This window comes from Chanos chanos, chromosome 15 (assembly GCF_902362185.1).
Source record: "Chanos chanos chromosome 15, fChaCha1.1, whole genome shotgun sequence".
Classification (NCBI taxonomy): Eukaryota; Metazoa; Chordata; class Actinopteri; order Gonorynchiformes; family Chanidae; genus Chanos; species Chanos chanos.
Window position 1 is genome coordinate 8,924,866 of NC_044509.1, and position 18,080 is coordinate 8,942,945.

General features: G+C 46.7%; 1 protein-coding gene across 1 annotated transcript; it reads right to left on the bottom strand.

The window, feature by feature from the left end:
* Positions 1-6,926: 6,926 nt before the first annotated feature.
* On the bottom strand, positions 6,927-7,640 carry LOC115828236 (trace amine-associated receptor 8a-like). The gene has a single exon (XM_030792189.1). It carries the CDS (start codon positions 7,638-7,640, stop codon positions 6,927-6,929), a length of 714 nt encoding a protein of 237 aa, XP_030648049.1.
* Positions 7,641-18,080: the final 10,440 nt, after the last annotated feature.

The following is an 18,080-nucleotide window of genomic DNA, read 5'->3' on the forward strand; positions in this document are numbered from 1 at the left end:
CGGGTGAAGAGAGGGGCAGAGTTGTCAACTGATCACCACCTGGTGGTGAGTTGGATCAGATGGCGGGGGAGGCTGCCAGACAGACCTGGTAAACCCAAGCGCATAGTGAGGGTGAACTGGGAACGGCTGGCTGAGGACCCTGTACGGAAGATCTTCAACTCACACCTCCGGCGGAGCTTCTCCCTGATCCCGAGGGAGGCTGGGGACATGGAGTCTGAATGGACCCTGTTCAGAGCCTCCATTGTTGAAGCGGCAGCTTTGAGCTGTGGCCAGACGGTCGTTGGTGCCTGTCGTGGCGGCAACCCAAGGACCCGGTGGTGGACGCCACCGGTGAGGGAAGCCGTCAGGCTTAAGAAGGAGGCCCTCCGGGCTTGGCTAGCACGGGGGACTCCGGAATTGGCTGAGAGGTACCGGCATGCCAAAAGGGCAGCAGCGAAGGCTGTCATGGAAGCAAAAACTCGGGTATGGGAGGAGTTTGGGGAGGCCATGGAAAAGGACTTTCGGTTGGCCTCAAAGAGGTTCTGGCAAACCGTCAGGCGACTCAGGAAGGGCAGGCAGGGCCTCGTCCAGGCTGTTCTCAGCAGGGACAGGGAGGTCCTGACCTCAACTGAGGATGTGGTCGGACGGTGGAAGGAACACTTTGAGGAGCTCCTAAATCCGACTGATTTAGGAAGGAACACTTTGAGGAGCTCCTAAATCCATAGAGGAGGCAGGGCCAGAAGATTCAGGAGGGTCGTCACCCATCTCTCTGGCAGAGGTCACTGAGGCAGTTAGAAAACTCCACAGTGGCAAGGCGCCAGGGGTGGATGAGATCCGCCCTGAAATGCTGAAGGCTTTGGATGTTGTTGGGCTGTCATGGCTGACACGCCTCTTCAACGTCGCGTGGGAGTCAGGGACAGTGCCTGTGGAGTGGCAGACGGGGGTGGTGGTCCCCATTTTTAAAAAAGGGGACCGGAGAGTGTGCTCCAACTATCGGGGTATCACACTACTCAGCCTCCCTGGGAAAGCCTACTCTAGGGTATTGGAAAGGAGACTGCGGCCGATTGTCGAACCTCGGATACAGGAGGAACAATGTGGATTCCGTCCTGGCCGTGGAACAACGGACCAGCTGTTCACCCTCGCACGGATACTGGAGGGATCATGGGAATTTGCCAATCCAGTCTACATGTGTTTTGTGGACCTGGAGAAGGCTTACGATCGTGTCCCCCGGGGTGTCCTGTGGGGGGTACTGCGGGAGTATGGGGTGCCAGGTTCGCTGCTGCGAGCCATTCGGTCCCTGTACAGCCGCAGTGAGAGCTGTGTCCGTATTCTCGGCACAAAGTCAAGCTCATTCCCAGTGAGTGTTGGACTCCGCCAGGGCTGTACCTTGTCTCCGATCTTGTTCTTAATTTTCATGGACAGGATCTCAAGGCGCAGTCGGGGTGAGGAGGGTGTCCAGTACGGTGGCCTTAGGATTGCGTCTCTGCTTTTTGCAGAGGATGTGGTTCTGTTGGCCTCATCAAACTGTGACCTCCAGCACACATTGGGGCGGTTTGCAGCCGAGTGTGAAGCGGTCGGGATGAGGATCAGCACCTCCAAGTTCGAGGCCATGGTCCTATGCCGGAAAAAGGTGGCTTGCCCCCTCCGAGTTGGGACTGAGTTCCTGCCTCAGGTGGAGGAGTTCAAGTATCTTGGGGTCTTGTTCACGAGTGAGGGTAAAATGGAGCGGGAGATCGACAGGCGGATCGGGGCGGTGGCGGCAGTCATGCGGTCGTTGTACCGGACCGTCGTGGTGAAGAAGGAGCTGAGTCAGAAGGCAAGGCTCTCAATTTACCAGTTGATCTTTGTTCCAACCCTCACCTATGGTCACGAACTCTGGGTAGTGACCGAAAGAATGAGATCGCGGATACAAGCGGCGGAAATGAGCTTCCTCCGCAGGGTGGCTGGGCGCACCCTTAGGGATAGGGTGAGGAGCTCGGACACCCGGGAGGAGCTTGGAGTAGAGCCGCCGCTCCTCCGCATTGAAAGGAGTCAGTTGAGGTGTTCCGGGCGCGACCAACTGGGAGGAGACCCCGGGGAAGACCCAGGACACGTTGGGAGAAATATATATCTCGGCTGGCCTGGGAACGCCTTGGGATCCCCCAGGAGGAGCTGGTGGATGTAGCCGGGGAAAGGGATGTCTGGGCGACCCTCCTCAGCCTGCTGCCACCGCGACCCGGTCCCGGATAAGCGGGAGAAAATGGATGGATGGATGGATATTGCTTCTTACACACCTAGTGAGAACATAACTGTAGATGAACAGCTGTTCCCTATCAAGTCGTTAATGTGTCGTTTCACTCAGTACATGGCCATTAAACCGGGCTAATTTGCTATTAAATTCTGGGTGGCCGCTGACATTGAAACAAAATACATGTTGAACGCAATTCCCTATCTAGGGAAAGATGACAGTAGGCCGGAAATTTCTTCACCTCGTTGGCACTGGCAAACAATCTTTTGGTCTACGTTGAAGGGAACCAAAACGTTGGTCAGTTGACCAAGTGATTCATGATGTGGTCGTTAGGAGGGGGTTGGGATCACACCTAGGCTATTGTTCTAACAATAGACTATGGCACTCTATTGGGAGGGGGTTGGGAGGTGTTACTCGTAGGTTACTTGGCAGGCTAGGTGTTAGGCTACTCATAGCCCACTGAATGCCTTGAAAAGTCATAGTGTTTGCTTCTTTCATGGCACAGAATGATCTGTTAGCTGTGGTAGATAATTAATTTATTTATTATTTAGTTTATTAATTTAGTTTATAGCTTACTCCGTCACCCGACATGTCGCCCAACAATGGCGTTTCTGAGACATCGAGATTATAGGCCTATATATATATATATATATACCATAATGTGTGATGACAAAAATAATTTAATAATTTAATAGACCCATGAAGCGCATTATCGTTTGGTGTAGGTACTGGCGTAACTGTTGCCTACAATTTTGACACTGCTTGGACTGTGCGTAACTAATCACCATACGACTAAGATGTCAAGCTCAGTTGTAATGACATGTCATTATTTTACAGCGACAAACAACAATTTACGATGGTTCAATACAAGCGTGTTTTGAAAAGTGGATAATTAATATACGCATTTTTGTTTTACGTCCATGTGCGCAACTAGGCATTACATGATCCTGATATTCTGTGTGTAGACTATGGTAAGCTCAATTCTCATGCAATGACATTACTTCATTTTGAGCTGCAACAGTAATTTACAATGTTGAAAAGCAAATGTTTTACAAAGCGGATAAAAGGATTTTTGTTTCATGTACATGGTCTTAACTACTTGTTATATGACATAGATAGTTTGCAGGAATTTTGCAAATGGAAATTCATAAAACATAATAAAACCCTTTGAGGGCAATTGGCAGGTGATAAAAGGAGACGACCGCGTGGACGGGGCTGTTATGAACGTCATATTTGGAATAGCATTTCTGAGACATCTAGAGCTATAAATTAGTCCACAGGTATGTCTACAGCTCACTGTGTAGTGGGGCGGCTACACAGTTTGGGCGGTTGCAGGTTGCGCGGAGCATTATCATTACAATGATTCGGAGTGTACGACATACCCCACAGCAAGCGCTGGAGCTGCTGTGTAATATTGATGAGATGGAATCAGAGGGCGAACAATGTGAGGTGTCGGATGGAGATGATGAGAGCGAGTGTGGAAGCGAATTCAATTTGAACCTTGAATCTGATTCAGGTTCAGAATCAGACTCTGAAATTGAGTGTGCTGGGGACTCATTTCAAGAGGCTAGAGATGGCACAGTATGGGCTGAACAAACTGCTGGCAACCCTCGGGGTAGAGCGCGAGAGTGCAATATAATGAGAGAAACCCCAGGGCCCACATGTTATGCCAAGGACAATATTACAATTCCACTGAGCAGTTTACTGTGTTTGATTGACACAGAAATGTGGGAAAAGATTCAAACACACACTCAAACGGAAGCTGACCAAAACCATGCTGATAAATTCAAACTGACAGCTGACGAACTAAAAGCATTCGTGGGTCTCCTCTATTTGAGAGGTATTATGGGCGGTAAAAGCATGAACCTAGATGAGTACTGGTCTGCTGACTTGGGAAATCCCATTTTCAAAGAGACAATGTCTCGACAGAAATTCCGAGAGATCATGCGCTATCTGCGCTTCGATGACAGGAACACAAAGGCTGCCCGCCTTGTGACAGACAAATTTGCTATGATATCGGAGATTTTCGATAAGTTCGTGAAAAACAGTATTGCTTCTTACACACCCGGTGAGAGCATAACTGTAGATGAACAACTGTTCCCGACCAAGTCGCGCTGTCGTTTCACTCAGTACATGGCCAATAAACCAGACAAATTTGGTATCAAATTCTGGGTGGCCGCTGATGTCGAAACAAAATACACGCTGAACGCAATTCCCTATCTAGGGAAAGATGACAGCAGGCCGGCTGGTCAGCGGCTATCGGACAGTATTGTGATGCGTCTCATGGAGCCTTTCCTGGGGAAAGGAAGAAATGTCACTACAGACAATTTCTTTACCTCGCTGGCACTGGCTAATAATCTTTTGGCGAACAAAACCATCATTGTTGGTACAATGAATAAAAACAGACGAGAGATGCCCCTTTGTACACAGGCACAGTCTGAAAGATTTTCCACTAAGGTGCTGAGGGCTGGAAAAGCTACACTCACCATTTATCAGGCAAAGCCAAAGAAAAACGTTTGCATCCTGAGCACAATGCATCAGACAGTTTCAACTGATAATGGCTTAAAGAAGCTGCCTGAAACAATTTCCTACTACAACAGCACTAAAGTTGCCGTTGATGTGATGGATCAAATGGCACGGCTGTATTCGGTAAAGGGAGGTAGCCGCCGTTGGCCTGTGGCTGTGTTTTACAACCTCCTTGACCTGGCTGCGATTAATGCACATGTTCTGTACAAACTGCTTATGGTGCATGAACGTCACCATAAGCAGACGGAAATTTATTCTCGAGCTGGCAAAAGAGCTATGTGCGCACCAGAAAATGGCAAAGGCAACAGGGGCGACAGTACGCAAGCGACTTTTGCCTGAAACTCCTTCTCCGCCTGCGAAAAGGAAACAGTGCCAAATCGGCAGATGTTCAGGGAACAAAACTTGTGACATCTGCCAGACATGTCAGCGACTTGTCTGTGGCAAAATGCACAAAGAACGCACCAAAGCTGTGCTTGGAATGTTGATAAAGCGATGTACACATCCTGAGCACAGTTTGAAGGGAACTTAACTTGAGTTGGTGAGCAAATCAAATGATTCATGATGCAGTCATTATGAGCACAATGCATCAGACATTTGCGATTGACAGTGGCGCAAAGAAACTGGCCGAGACTATTTCCTCGCTGTTTCAAGTCGGCAGACGTTCAGGGAACAAAACTTATGACGTCTGTCAGACAACTAAACGGCTTGTCTGTGGCAAATGTCCCAAGAAAGCACCAAAGCTTGGAATGTTGATAAAGCGATGTACACGTCCTGAGCACAGTTTGAAGGGAACTTAACTTGAGTTGGTGAGCAAATCAAACGATTCATGATGCGAACATTATGAGCACAATGCATCAAACATTTGCGATTGACAGTGGCACAAAGAATTTCACGGAGACAGACGAGTTCGGAACTGAAACGCTTTAGTCTACTTCTCCAGCGCCACCCAAAACAGTCTAACACTCTAAACTTCCACAAGTTTTGATTTACACGCATTGTAATTCTCAACCAATTACTGCCTGTCTTGTCATTCCGATAGGTTGTTCTACTGCGTAAGCATAAAGTCCAGTTTATAGCTTACTCCGTCACCCGCCATGTCGCCCAACAATACGAATGTCCAGATCTGTAATCGCTCCCTACAATAGTTAATTTACAATCACAATTGTCTTATTTTTGCACTACATGGACCGTGCCCTTACAATAAATTAATCACTAGGGACAACGACGTGATCATTGTCAGTCGATGCTACGCATTTACAGACCAACCGCATTCTAATTGGCAACGTGTGTGACATCCCTTAAAATAAACTAATTCTCCAAGGTAGAAGATAAAATATTAAAAAACAAATACTATGAAAAACTAGTCTTGTTCAGGTGGTTTTATTGTCGAATTTGATCAAGACGTCTTCTGGAATTTATCCCTTTGGAAACACGGTTGCCACAAATAAGTAATCAAACCATTATGTTGAATGATGGAAGGGCTGGCCAACAAACGTTATAATGAAATAATAACCGACTATTAACACTGAAATGAATGATACACAGGCCAAAAGCGAGTTGATCTTGTAAGCAAACTATTTGCCTCGTGAAAGAAGCGCCATCTAGCGATAATTATCTGTCAGTAACAGTGTCCTTGTTTAATGACTCGGCGGTGTTTTGACCGCCCAGCCGCGCTTTAAGTAGGTAAAACCAGAACGGCGCTCCTAGAAGTTAGTCACAGCGGTCAAATTACCGGTACTCGGCGCTTCTAGGTATAAGTAGGTCAAACCGGCGCGGTGCTTCTAGTCTTAAACCTTAAACCAGTTGGGCTCAAGTTGGTGGTGGCTCTCTAGCAAGCATAGAGAAGCATCCTGACCCGACGCCCTGTAGTGGTTCCAAACATCCCTGAACTAGCCCGCGGTGTAATCCTCCAAATATTTTTCACTGGTCCTTCGAGCTGGATCTGGGGAACTGCTACAGTCAAGATGTCAAGCTCTGACCCAGAACAGCCCATTACTTAACCTTGGAGACAGACAAGTCTTCCTGCATACCTTGCAGACTACGACACGAGGACAAGGTTTCAGAGGCGGAGGTCACCACCACCCAATCCCGACCAAGATGCTGTGGAAGATGAACCACAAGGCGCAATAGGCCAATCATGAACAACCTCTCCACTCAGCCAAGTCTCCAGTCATCAGGGGTGGCTCCTGAAAGATCAGTGGGAGGCCACATTGGGCAGTATGATGACAGAGAATGAGGAGTTAATTACCTGGGCCTGATATTTTGCTACACAGTATATTCTCAAATATAATGATATTACAATTGAACAGGGGGAAATTAATGAAAGGATAAGGTCAACAATAGCCCAAGTGAAGTTTGAGACAAACAGACACTCTCCATAACAGGTATTACGTGTCTCTGGGTAAAACATATGATTGGATAAAACAGCCACAGAATAAATAAGAGAATATAACCATATAACAGAAATACAGATTATCACCCTTTTAATGGTCACTTTTGTGGAATACAGTAAAGGATCACTCACAGCAATATATCGGTCTATAGATATAAAGATCAAATTTCCAAGAGAGCCTGACACCACCGTAGTTACAACAAGTGGAAAAATGGAACAAAATATCTCTCCAAAATACCAGCAGGTTTCAATTAGTCTGATGCCCTCTACTGGCATAGCGAACAATCCAACGATCATATCTGCCACAGCCAGGGAGAGGACAAGCATATTGGTTGGAGTGTGGAGCTGCTTAAAGTGAGAGACAGATATTATCACAAGCAGATTCAAAAAAACTGTCAGAGCCGACAATGACAAGAAAATAACGTACATAAAAATATATTCAGATCCGGATCTCACATCCTTAGTGCATGATGTATTATGCGATGGATAACAACATTCCACGTCCTGAGATTCCATTTTAATTCAATGGGGAGAAAAATCTGTTTTGAGAATCCTTGTATACTCTTAAGAACCCTGTTTCTGTGGCTCACCACTGTTGCTGTTTTCATTAACCTGTCTGCAGGAAATTCACTGAATAACATCTCCTTATAAGTACATTGAGAGACTCAAGTCCTCCACCATCATCATGACGTGGTAAATGTATCCATTGAGAACAGATCTCACAATTCAGCACGGCACTGTAATAGAAGAAGGCAGGTATTGTTTGTTAAGGACAACAGATTTGGCTGTTGTGTGGTACAGCCACTTTGCTACAGGGATGACTTGGGCCTTCACATCCCAGATATTTTGAACTTCAAGTTACAGAGCTTGGATTTTTATTATTTCTGTTATTACTAGTAGTAGCAGTAGTAGTGGTAGTGCACAAACATCAAACATGTGATTTTAAACGGGAACAGTGAGACCTCGCTGTTACCCCACCGCAACATCAAAACAGTATTAGAGAAATAGCAGGAGAATGTTGTTGAAGATCAAATTTTAGTTCTGGAAATCAACCCAAAATCTCACAATACCATATAACCAGACAGCACATATATGCCTTTGAGATGTCTATGTGATACCTACACATCTGTTAAGAAGATGCCTGTAATAGGCTGTTGGTTCACTGACACACTGTCACAGAGACATCAGTGCTTTATGTTTAGCTGACATCCTGCTGCTGTACAAGATGTACTGCCCTGACAACACACACATATGTGTGAGATGTCATTGTGATGCTTGCAAAACCCATTGGAAAAGCACTTATGTTATGCCGTTGGTTCACTGGAAGAATGTCACTGAGGCATTCCATCCCTGCTGTTTATTTGTTGTTTGCGCAACACAGCTATGGTATTTATTCTACATTTTGTTAACATGTCTAGTAGTTGTGTTCACAATAATTCTTTGTTCTATTTGTTTTATTCAGTAAACTAAAATGATGTGTCTTTTACTACATGCAATTAGCATTAATGAACCTACAAATAGTGACGGTTTCTATTGTTGGCTTTTCTTGTGATTTTACAAGTAAACGAACCGGACCAAAAGCGTGCTTGTAGAAAAGCTTTATTTGGTACGTGATGGAATCCGGCAGCAGGTCTGCCTGTGAAACTTAGCTGAGAGAACTGTTGCCATGATCAGCCTTTTACACCGTGAAACAAATGGCAATATTTGGTGGTGGAACCCGGCAGCAAGTCTGCTTGCGCCGAAGCTTAACTCAGCGAACTGTTACCGTGATCGGCCTTTTATACCATGAGGCAAATAGACAATAGGTTTACAATGCTGCTTAAGGAAAAACAGAATCTTGGTGTTAATGCTAAAGGCCCCTTTTGTCTGTGGTGGTTGCCATTTGCCCATTACTAGTTATATTTTGCCTTAATCAATTGCTCTTGGCACCAACTGTAACGTGACACCAGAGGTGTGAAGCTTTCTTTGTAACTATGATAATAAGACCGTCAGGTTCAACAGTTCTCTTATCCTGAACCATGTCTGTTCAGATGTAACTACTGCTAAAAAGGGCCGTTTGTGACTTTACTTTTTCCTTGTAGTGGCCTCTTTACATTTATCCTGCCCACTCATTTGCCCTTGGACAATCAGAACATCGCACATTACGTGCTGTTTTGTAAGATAATTAGTCTGATTGTTTTGCTGGGGAGTGGTATAGTGAAAAGGAATATACGAGTTATCAAAGTTTGCCGACTGTTTGGCCGTGGGATTTGCCCCTTTTTCAGTGTTGTGTGTGTCCATTTAAATGTAAGTATGTGAATTTACTCTGTACATTTCAAGTTTAGCATTGTCCATCACCCTTATTTGCTCGATAGGCACAGTTTGCTACGATGTCTGCTAGTCATCAACATGTGTTCATTTCAGTACGTAATGTTAACTTGTTCTTAAATGAGCAGTTTCTGGACGTATGTTTGTGTGTACGATATTGGAAATGCATCACATTGCAGATTTAAATGTATGTTGCAATCTGTCGTGACTAGTTTGCCAACCGAAGTTTCAGCTATGAAGCAGCTAAAATTGTTTATATGGTAATAGGCGTATGTAAAGAGCATGCGCTAAACTGAAGTGTCCGGTGATCACCTTAAATGGTGATCCTGCAGAAAATTGCAAATGTTATGATGCTTGTATGTGTTGTTCCTTGTGTCATGTAATCTTTCTTGTGTGTGTGTGTATATATATATATATATATATATATATATATATATATATATATATATATATATATATATATTCTTATGTATGCCTTTTGTATATATTTGTTCTTGTTCTAGAACCACACATGTTTACCTCCTTAAACCTTTAAAGCAATTGGGCTCAAGTTGGTGGTGGCTCTCTAGGAAGCATAGAGAAGCGTCCTGACCCGACGCCCTGTAGTGGTTCCAAACATCCCTGAACTAGCCCGCGGTGTAATCCTCCAAATATTTTTCACTGGTCCTTCGAGCTGGATCTGGGGAACTGCTACAGTCAGGATGTCAAGCTCTGACCCAGAACAGCCCATTACCCAACCTTGGAGACAGACAAGTTTTCCTGCATACCTTGCAGACTACGACACGAGGACAAGGTTTCAGAGGCGGAGGTCACCACCACCCAATCCCGACCAAGATGCTGTGGAAGATGAACCACAAGGCGCAATAGGCCAATCATGAACGACCTCTCCACTCAGCCAAGTCTCCAGTCATCAGGGGTGGCTCCTGAAAGATCAGTGGGAGGCCACATTGGGCAGTATGATGACAGAGAATGAGGATTTAAGGTGTAAGGCTAGACAGCTCCCTGACGTTATGACGGCACTCCAAGAGATGAAACAGGAGAATGCCATGCTGCAAAGGAAACTGCAGAAGCTAGTTTAAGTTTAAGGGAGTGATTGCACACACACACTGTGAGCAGTGAATTTCTCCTCTGCATTTAACCCATCCAACAAACTAGTAGTGAACACACACACCAGACGCAGGAGTAGTGGGCAGCCTTCCTTGGTGAGCACCCGGGGAGCATTGGGGTTAAGTGCCTTGCTCAAGGGCACACAGCCATGGATGTCGGGCCTGGGAATCGAACCGGCAACCCTCCAGTCACAAGCCCAGTTCTCTAAGCTTTAGCATTAAGCTTTAGACCACGGCTGCAGCCAAGCTTATGTCAGAGCACCGAGACCAGCCAGAGTCAGCAGTCTTGCCAGTGCCATCGCCATATTTCCATGTCCAGCAGGACGAAGGCAGTCAAGAGCCAAAGTCAAACCGCCCAGTTCCTGTCCCATGGCCAAAGTTTCCATTGATCCCAGAGCGGAGATGTCTTCAGTCTTCACCTAAAGGCTATGAAGCAGGATTAGTGCACCAGCTGAGAGATATCGCTTTGTCAGCTGGGACAGTTCCAAGCATGCCTCATCAGCCAACATTTAGTGACCCTCCCCCTAGAAGGTATTCCACCTCCTATAGTGCTCCAGCTCACCATTTAGAGTCCTCAACCCCAGCCCGTGAGAGATATGATCATCACCGTAGAGTACCAAAGGCTTATCCCTCACCAGATCGCTACCACCCACCACACCAGAGGCCCCTCTCAGAGGCTCAAGAGAAAACATACCGAGGGCCCACTCCTACAATCCCCAGCTTGAATTCTTCAGACCTGAGGGAGTTAGCAAGGTTGAGGATTGCCCTGGAGAATATTCTTCCGTAAGATGCCACAGAACGGTTCAAATTCCACATTCTCACTGACCATATGCACTTTGAGGAGGCCCTGCTTGTGGCAGATTCCTACACTAGCTCCAGGTACCCCTACACAGACACCATGGCTGCTCTCACTAAAATGTATGGACAGCCCCACCAGCTTGTCCTGCAGCACATTGCTGAGCTCATGAATGGCCAAGACATTATAAGTGGGCATATAAAAGCCTTCCACATGTTTGCATTACGAGTGCGCTCCCTTGTAAGCATGCTAGAACAGCTGGGAAGAAAGGGCAGTGTCGAGTTGGAGCGTGGGTCTCATGTAGCCAGATTACTTGGGAAGCAACCCCATGACCTCAAGTCCAGCTTCAAGAGGTACATCCATCCACTGAGAGTGCCAATCCCCACACTCCTTGATCTTGCCGACTGTATTGGAGTATGAGCTCCAGATTCAAGGGGACAGCACCGGGTTCTCTAGCCTCACCAGACGTGAACCATCAGCCCAAAGAAAGGAGAGCTGCAGAAGTTCTAAACCAGCTGGTTAAATGACCACTGTTCCTCTGGGCACAGAGAAGGGAGCCCAGGTGAAAATTCCTCCACCAGAGATGCCCCACAAACCCAGTGAGTGCAAGAGAGAGAAGGGAAAGGCTTACTGTCCCCACTGTGATAACAACAACCACTTCTTAAATAGCTGTGCCAACTTCAAGCAGCTAAACAAGGAACAGAAGGAGAGGTGGATTAGAGACAACAATAGATGCTGGCGCTGTGGGCGTGGTCATCAGGCGGCCAGGTGCACCTTGAAAGCCCTCTGCCCCAATTTCAACCGGAAACAACGCAGCAGCTGGGCCTCAAAGGGAAGCCAGAGGACTTACTCCTTCGTACTGTCAGAAAGACTTGCAGGTTCTTCATGGAGCAGTTGTGTCCCTCACCATATCCCCTGTTGCTGAACCTGAACCAAAGAAAGCATTCCGAATCCACAGTGCCTTTACAGCTGAATCCCTGGGTTTAGCAGAACACATGCACCCAGTTAAGCTACTGCAACGGCGGTACAGACATCTCACTGGCCTGCCACTGCAGTACCTAGATAAAGTCCATCCCGTTCTGCTGATTGGTTCTGATTGCCCACATCTCATTACCCTCATAGAGCCTGTTCGACTGGGCCCCACCGGTGGCCCTGCAGCAGTGAGGACCCGCTTGGGTTGGACTCTTCAAGGGCCTGTGTGTGAACTCAGGGACAGGCTCACCCCCCAGCAGTGCCTATTCACATGCTCCTCACCCCTGCTGACCTCCATGCCCACGTGGAGAAGCTCTGGAAGATGAATGTGCTTCCCTACTGCAGCGAGAAAGTTGCGGTCAGGTCAAAGCAAGATCAGGAAGCTATCCAGCTTCTCCAAGAGAAGACAGTGAGAGTTAAGATAGATGAAGTGGAACGCTATGCCATTCCGCTCCTCAGAGCCAAGTACATGCCCCAGCTCTGGGCCCCAAAGGTGGCTGTACTACCACAACTGAGAGGGAATGAAAGAAGGCTAGAGAAGAGCCCAGAACAAGAAGCTGCTTGCCAAGTGGAGATCACCAAATTAGTGCAGTCTGGCTATGTTGTGGAGCAGGACCCAGATGAGGCAGACCAATCAGATGAAGCATGGTATATACCACATCACATGGTTCAGCATAATGGAAAGAACAGTGTGGTGTTTAACTGCTCCTTCTCATTCAAAAGCCACATTCTGAATGATCTTCTGCTACCTGGTCCCACTCTAGGCCCCTCACTACTTGCAGTTCCTCTCCGCTTCAGGGAACATTCCACGGCCATCAGTAGCGAAATTCGTGGCATGTTCCATCAAGTACGACTGCTTCCAGAGGACAGACGTCTACTTAAGTTCTTCTGGAGACCTAAAACGAGATGCCCCACCCAATGTCTATGAGTGGCAAGTTCTACCCTTTGGAACCACATGCAGCCCATGCTGTGCAACCTTTGCACTGCAAAGGCATGTATTTGATCGCAGTAAGCCAGGGGAGGGTGTCAGAGACTCTTTTGAGAGATCCTTTTACGTAGACAACTGTCTACAGAGTCTCACCTCCAGCGAGCTGGCAGAGAACTTGGTGGACAAGCTCTGCACTCTTTTAGCTGCTAGTGGCTTTGAACTGCGACAGTGGGCCAGTAATGATCCTGCAGTCATTAGCCACCTTCCTATACCAGATCGGACAGTAGCGAACTCTGGCTCAGCTATGGCGAGCAAAATGCTCAGGAATCCACCCTTGGGCTGCACTGGAACTGCCACTCTGACATTCTGTCATATAGGCATTGCCCCGTGGACAATGAAACAACAACTCTGCGCAGCATTTACAAAGTTTTGGCCAGCCAATATGATCCCCTTGGCTATGTTATTCCATACACAACCAGAGCAAAGATCCTAGCACAGCGCTTATGGGATAAAAAGAGAGAGTGGGATGACCCTCATTTGCTGCAAGATCTGCTCATCGCCTGGCACGCATGGGAGAGCGAACTCAAGAACCTCCCGATGATCTCACTATCCAGGTGTTATACCACCCCAGAGTTGGACCACCCTAGCAGTATGAGGGATATTCACATATTCTGCGATGCCTCTGTAGGGGTTGTCAGGCCCGTATACCATATTACCCAAAATTCCCTGCTTGACCGCATGGGTGATCTGTACCCATCTTCTCAGATTCCACTGTAACGGTATTGGATACAGCAATGGAGCCAGATACCAGATACAGTGATGACGCAATTTTCGCCATAAAACCGCGGAAATTTCCAAACTCTTTCTCTTTCCAGCTCTTCAATTCCACAACTCCCTAGCAGCAGCTCGCTTTAGCAGCAACTTGCTAGCAGCGGGTGTCTCTAGCGGGTGTTCTTGCCTGCATACAGAGACTCCGTTATTCCCTGGTATTTGATCTCTCGGGCGAGTGATCCTATCGGGATAAAGAGACACCGTTTCTCTGCCGAAGAAAAGAACAAAGTAACAACGAAGTGAGATATTTGTACAGCCAAAGTTTAATGTACTTTCTCTCACGCAGTTGCAACTTTAACTTCTACCGGCTAGTTACACTGTAACGCACACAGTATTCGACCGAAGAAAAGGCAAACGGATCCCTTTTTATTTCTTTAAACGTCGATTAACTAAATCAAGAACCCTTCAAGATCATCGGACGAGCCACCAAGCCCCGAAGATCTTCAAGTGACAAGGAAAGGAACTTCTCCCTGGAGCTGCGAATCGCCCTGCTCATCAAGCCACCAAAGAGCATCTTCGGTCGCCACGCAATGAGCTATTTAAAGTAAGGCTGGCATCTGGGCACACTTTAGTCCTGAGATTATATGCAGTTAACGTGAAGGAAGTGTTGCTATTTGAATTCTTTTATGATTTGAATGTACACACTGTATTTCATGTACGACGCGGTTTTTAGCCGTTTCCTATTTTCTTTTGGTCACAACTAATGAAGGATAGATCTGGCATGTGTTCTCTCTCTCTCTAACTCCCTTTTCCTGATTGCACACCTCCAACATTGGGATTGCAGCGTGACTTAAGGGTTGGGTAGAGTTGTTGAGTCTAGGGCCTACTTGCTTGAGACTAGCTCTCAAGTTAGAGATTCTTTGTTCTCTCGCACACGTGCGCTTCTCGTTGCCCATCCCCACTCTAGTTGGTGCCTAGCACACACGCGCGCGCACTACATCTTCATACCACACATACCTCTTGCCTGTGCATAGCCTCTCTCCCTCGCACCTCCTCCTCTTTTATGTGCGCCTGCACACAGCCTCTCTCCAAAGAACTCCTTTCTCTCTCTTCAGTGCGCAGCTGGGCACACACCCAAATACACGCACACGCTCTCTCTCTCTCTCTCTCTCTCTCTCTCTCTCACACTCACACACACACACACACACACACACACACACACACACACACACACACACACTCATCTCTGGTCTAACACTCATTCAGTCCTACACTGAATGCCTGTACATAAACTCATCACCAATTTATTACCATTTACGCCTTGATCATTCTATTTGCTGCTGATTATTGATTGTACCATATCAGTATTAGTTTGCCAAGTAGTATTGATTATGTTAATAAATAGTATCTATGAAATAAACTGTTGTCCTGTCTGTTTCTGCCACAGTGTTCACTGAATGCCAACCTCTGCCATCAAAGCACTCCCAATTACCTTCATCAACCTGGTTGTTCATGAGTGTTATGGATTTAGTAGTGTAATTGTAATACATTAGTACTACAATACTCTCTAAGACTGTAGCACAGTGTTACAGCTAGCTTATCCCATTAATCTTAGTTGTTTAATTAATAAAATATTGAACACCCAAATTAATGGTTAATAAATTTTATGAGACTGATTTATTAATCCTATCACACCTACATCTTTTGGTGTCCTTGTGTTAGGACTGCAATTGTACCTACACCTCAGAACAAGCCTATGGTGCAGTCGCCTACTTAAGAAGTGAGAACCCCCAGGGCAAGGTAGAAATAGCTTTCTTGAATGCCAGGTCCCGTGTCACCCCCAAGAAGCGCCAGTCAGTGCCCCGCCTAGAATTGTGTGCAGCTCTCACTGGAGCTCAGTTGGCAAGGATAGCCAGAACAGAGTTAACCCTCCTCATCCGTTCTGTTGGTCTGTGGACTGATTCAACCACTGTACTCACTTAGCTGCTTTCAGATTCCTGCAGATTTAAAGTGTTTGTGGGAACACGGGTGGCGGAGATTCAGGACCTGACAGAATCTGACACTTGGAAGTATGTGCCATCAAGCCACACCCCCGCAGATGACATTACACGAGGGAAGTGTCTCTGTAGTCTGGCAGGAAGAAACAGATGGAGTTAGGGGCCCCAATTCCTCAAGCTACCTCCAGCACAGTGGCCGGAACCGCCATGCCTAGCTCTGAATGAGCAAGACAATGGGGTGAGGAAACCTATCCTCTGTAATCTAGTGACCTCAATCTCTCCCTTGCCTGATCTGCAGCAGTATCACACTCTGAGTGCATACCTTGAGGCTACTGTGCAGCAGCTTCACGGGGCAGCGGAGCCCTCAATACGCAGAGACTGAGCTAGAGGTAATTCGTCAGGCACAGAAGGACTGAGGTGAGCCATCTAAAGGCAGGGAAGCCAGTGTCAACCAACAGTCGTCTAATCTGTCTTGCCCCAGAATTTGACAGGACAACTCAGCTCATCAGAGTTAGTGGCCGTCTCCACTGGAGTGGTCTTCGGGAGCAAGACATCATCCACCTGATTGTCCTTGACCCTCAACACCCGCTCACTAAGATGATTATCAAGGATTATGATGACAAGTTGCATCATCCAGGTCCAGAGCGGGACTTTGCTGAAGTACGACGGAAGTACTGGGTGCTGCAAGGACATGAGGCCATTCGTCACCATCAACAAAAGCGTGCTGACCGCAGGAAATGGCGAGGACGTCCTAATCCACCACAAATGCCTGACCTTCCCCCAGCTAGACCACAAGTCTACAAACCAGCCTTTTATTCTACCGGCGTCGACTGTTTTGGCCCCTATCTTATCAAAGTGGGGCGCCAAAATGAAAAGAGATGGGGAATCCTGTTCAAGTGCATGACTTCCCGAGCAGTTCACATTGACCTCCTCACTAGCCAAGACTCAGACTCTTTCTTAATGGCTCTGAGGCGCTTCATTGCTCGGTGTGGGAAGCCTCATGAGATCCTTTGTGACTAGGGCGCCAACTTCCGAGGGGGAGAGAAAGAGCTTCAGGAGGCCTTTGCTGCTCTTCAGCCTAATCTTCTAGCTCAACTTGCTAGCCAGCAAATCAGGTTCAGCTTCAACCCCCCAAAACAGCCCTTCGGGTCACATTGGGGGCTCAAACTGTCATGGAGGAAGTGCTGAGAACTGTCCTCATTGAGATCGAAGGTATTCTCAACTCTAAGCCCCTTGGCTACACCTCCTCAGACATAGCAGACCCTGACCCTGTCTGACGGATCAACCCTCCGTCACGTATGGACTGTTTGCAGGCACGAACTGTTCATACACATTCACCGTACAAACATACACATTCACCACAACGCGGACTGAGTTCAAGTTGAATATTTATTGATTGTTGTTATTGTGATTTTGTTGTGTGTGTGTGTGATGTCCAATGTCTTCATTTATTGATCTGTAAATAACAGAAAAGAGAGACTGACGTTAGCATTCGATAGCATTCTGTAACATTTCCGATTAAGTTGGCCAACGAATCCATTCGCATATTTCACTATCCTCTAAATTACTGTTAAAAATGCTACGTTAGGCTATGTTGTCTATGTGTAAATGTTGATTGATTGTTAATTGTAAGAGCTGTCGCTTACCTGTGCGATGCTTCCCGGAGGTGAGGTTTGCTGCAGTGACGTCAAAGAAACCAGTACGTCACAGCCTCAGGTATTTTAAAAGAAAAGTCCCGCGAACTCCACAGGAGGTCCGCGTGCGTCACATCCTGTTTTTAACTATAAAAGCCCTCCATTTTGTTTTAGACAGGTTGGGATGTCGTTGGTTGGTTGTTGGGGTTGTAGGAGTGTATTTCGTGAGAGAAAATAGTTATTGAAGAATTTATGTCTTGTTTGTTTTCCGGTGTGAATAGTGTAAATAGTGTAAATACGTTCTTGTTTGGTTTGTTTGTTTTCTTTTTCTTTTTTTCCCCCCTGTTTATTATTGGCACAAAAATAAATTCACCAGGTGTTTGACCACAAATCACAATCTTGACTCCTGCTGCCTCCTTGCCTAAGATGGCTCCGTCACACCCGG

What these genes read in the sequence shown, in the direction of transcription:
- LOC115828236 (XM_030792189.1), bottom strand. Translation starts at nt 7,640, where the DNA reads ATGGAATCTCAGGACGTGGAATGTTGTTATCCATCGCATAATACATCA.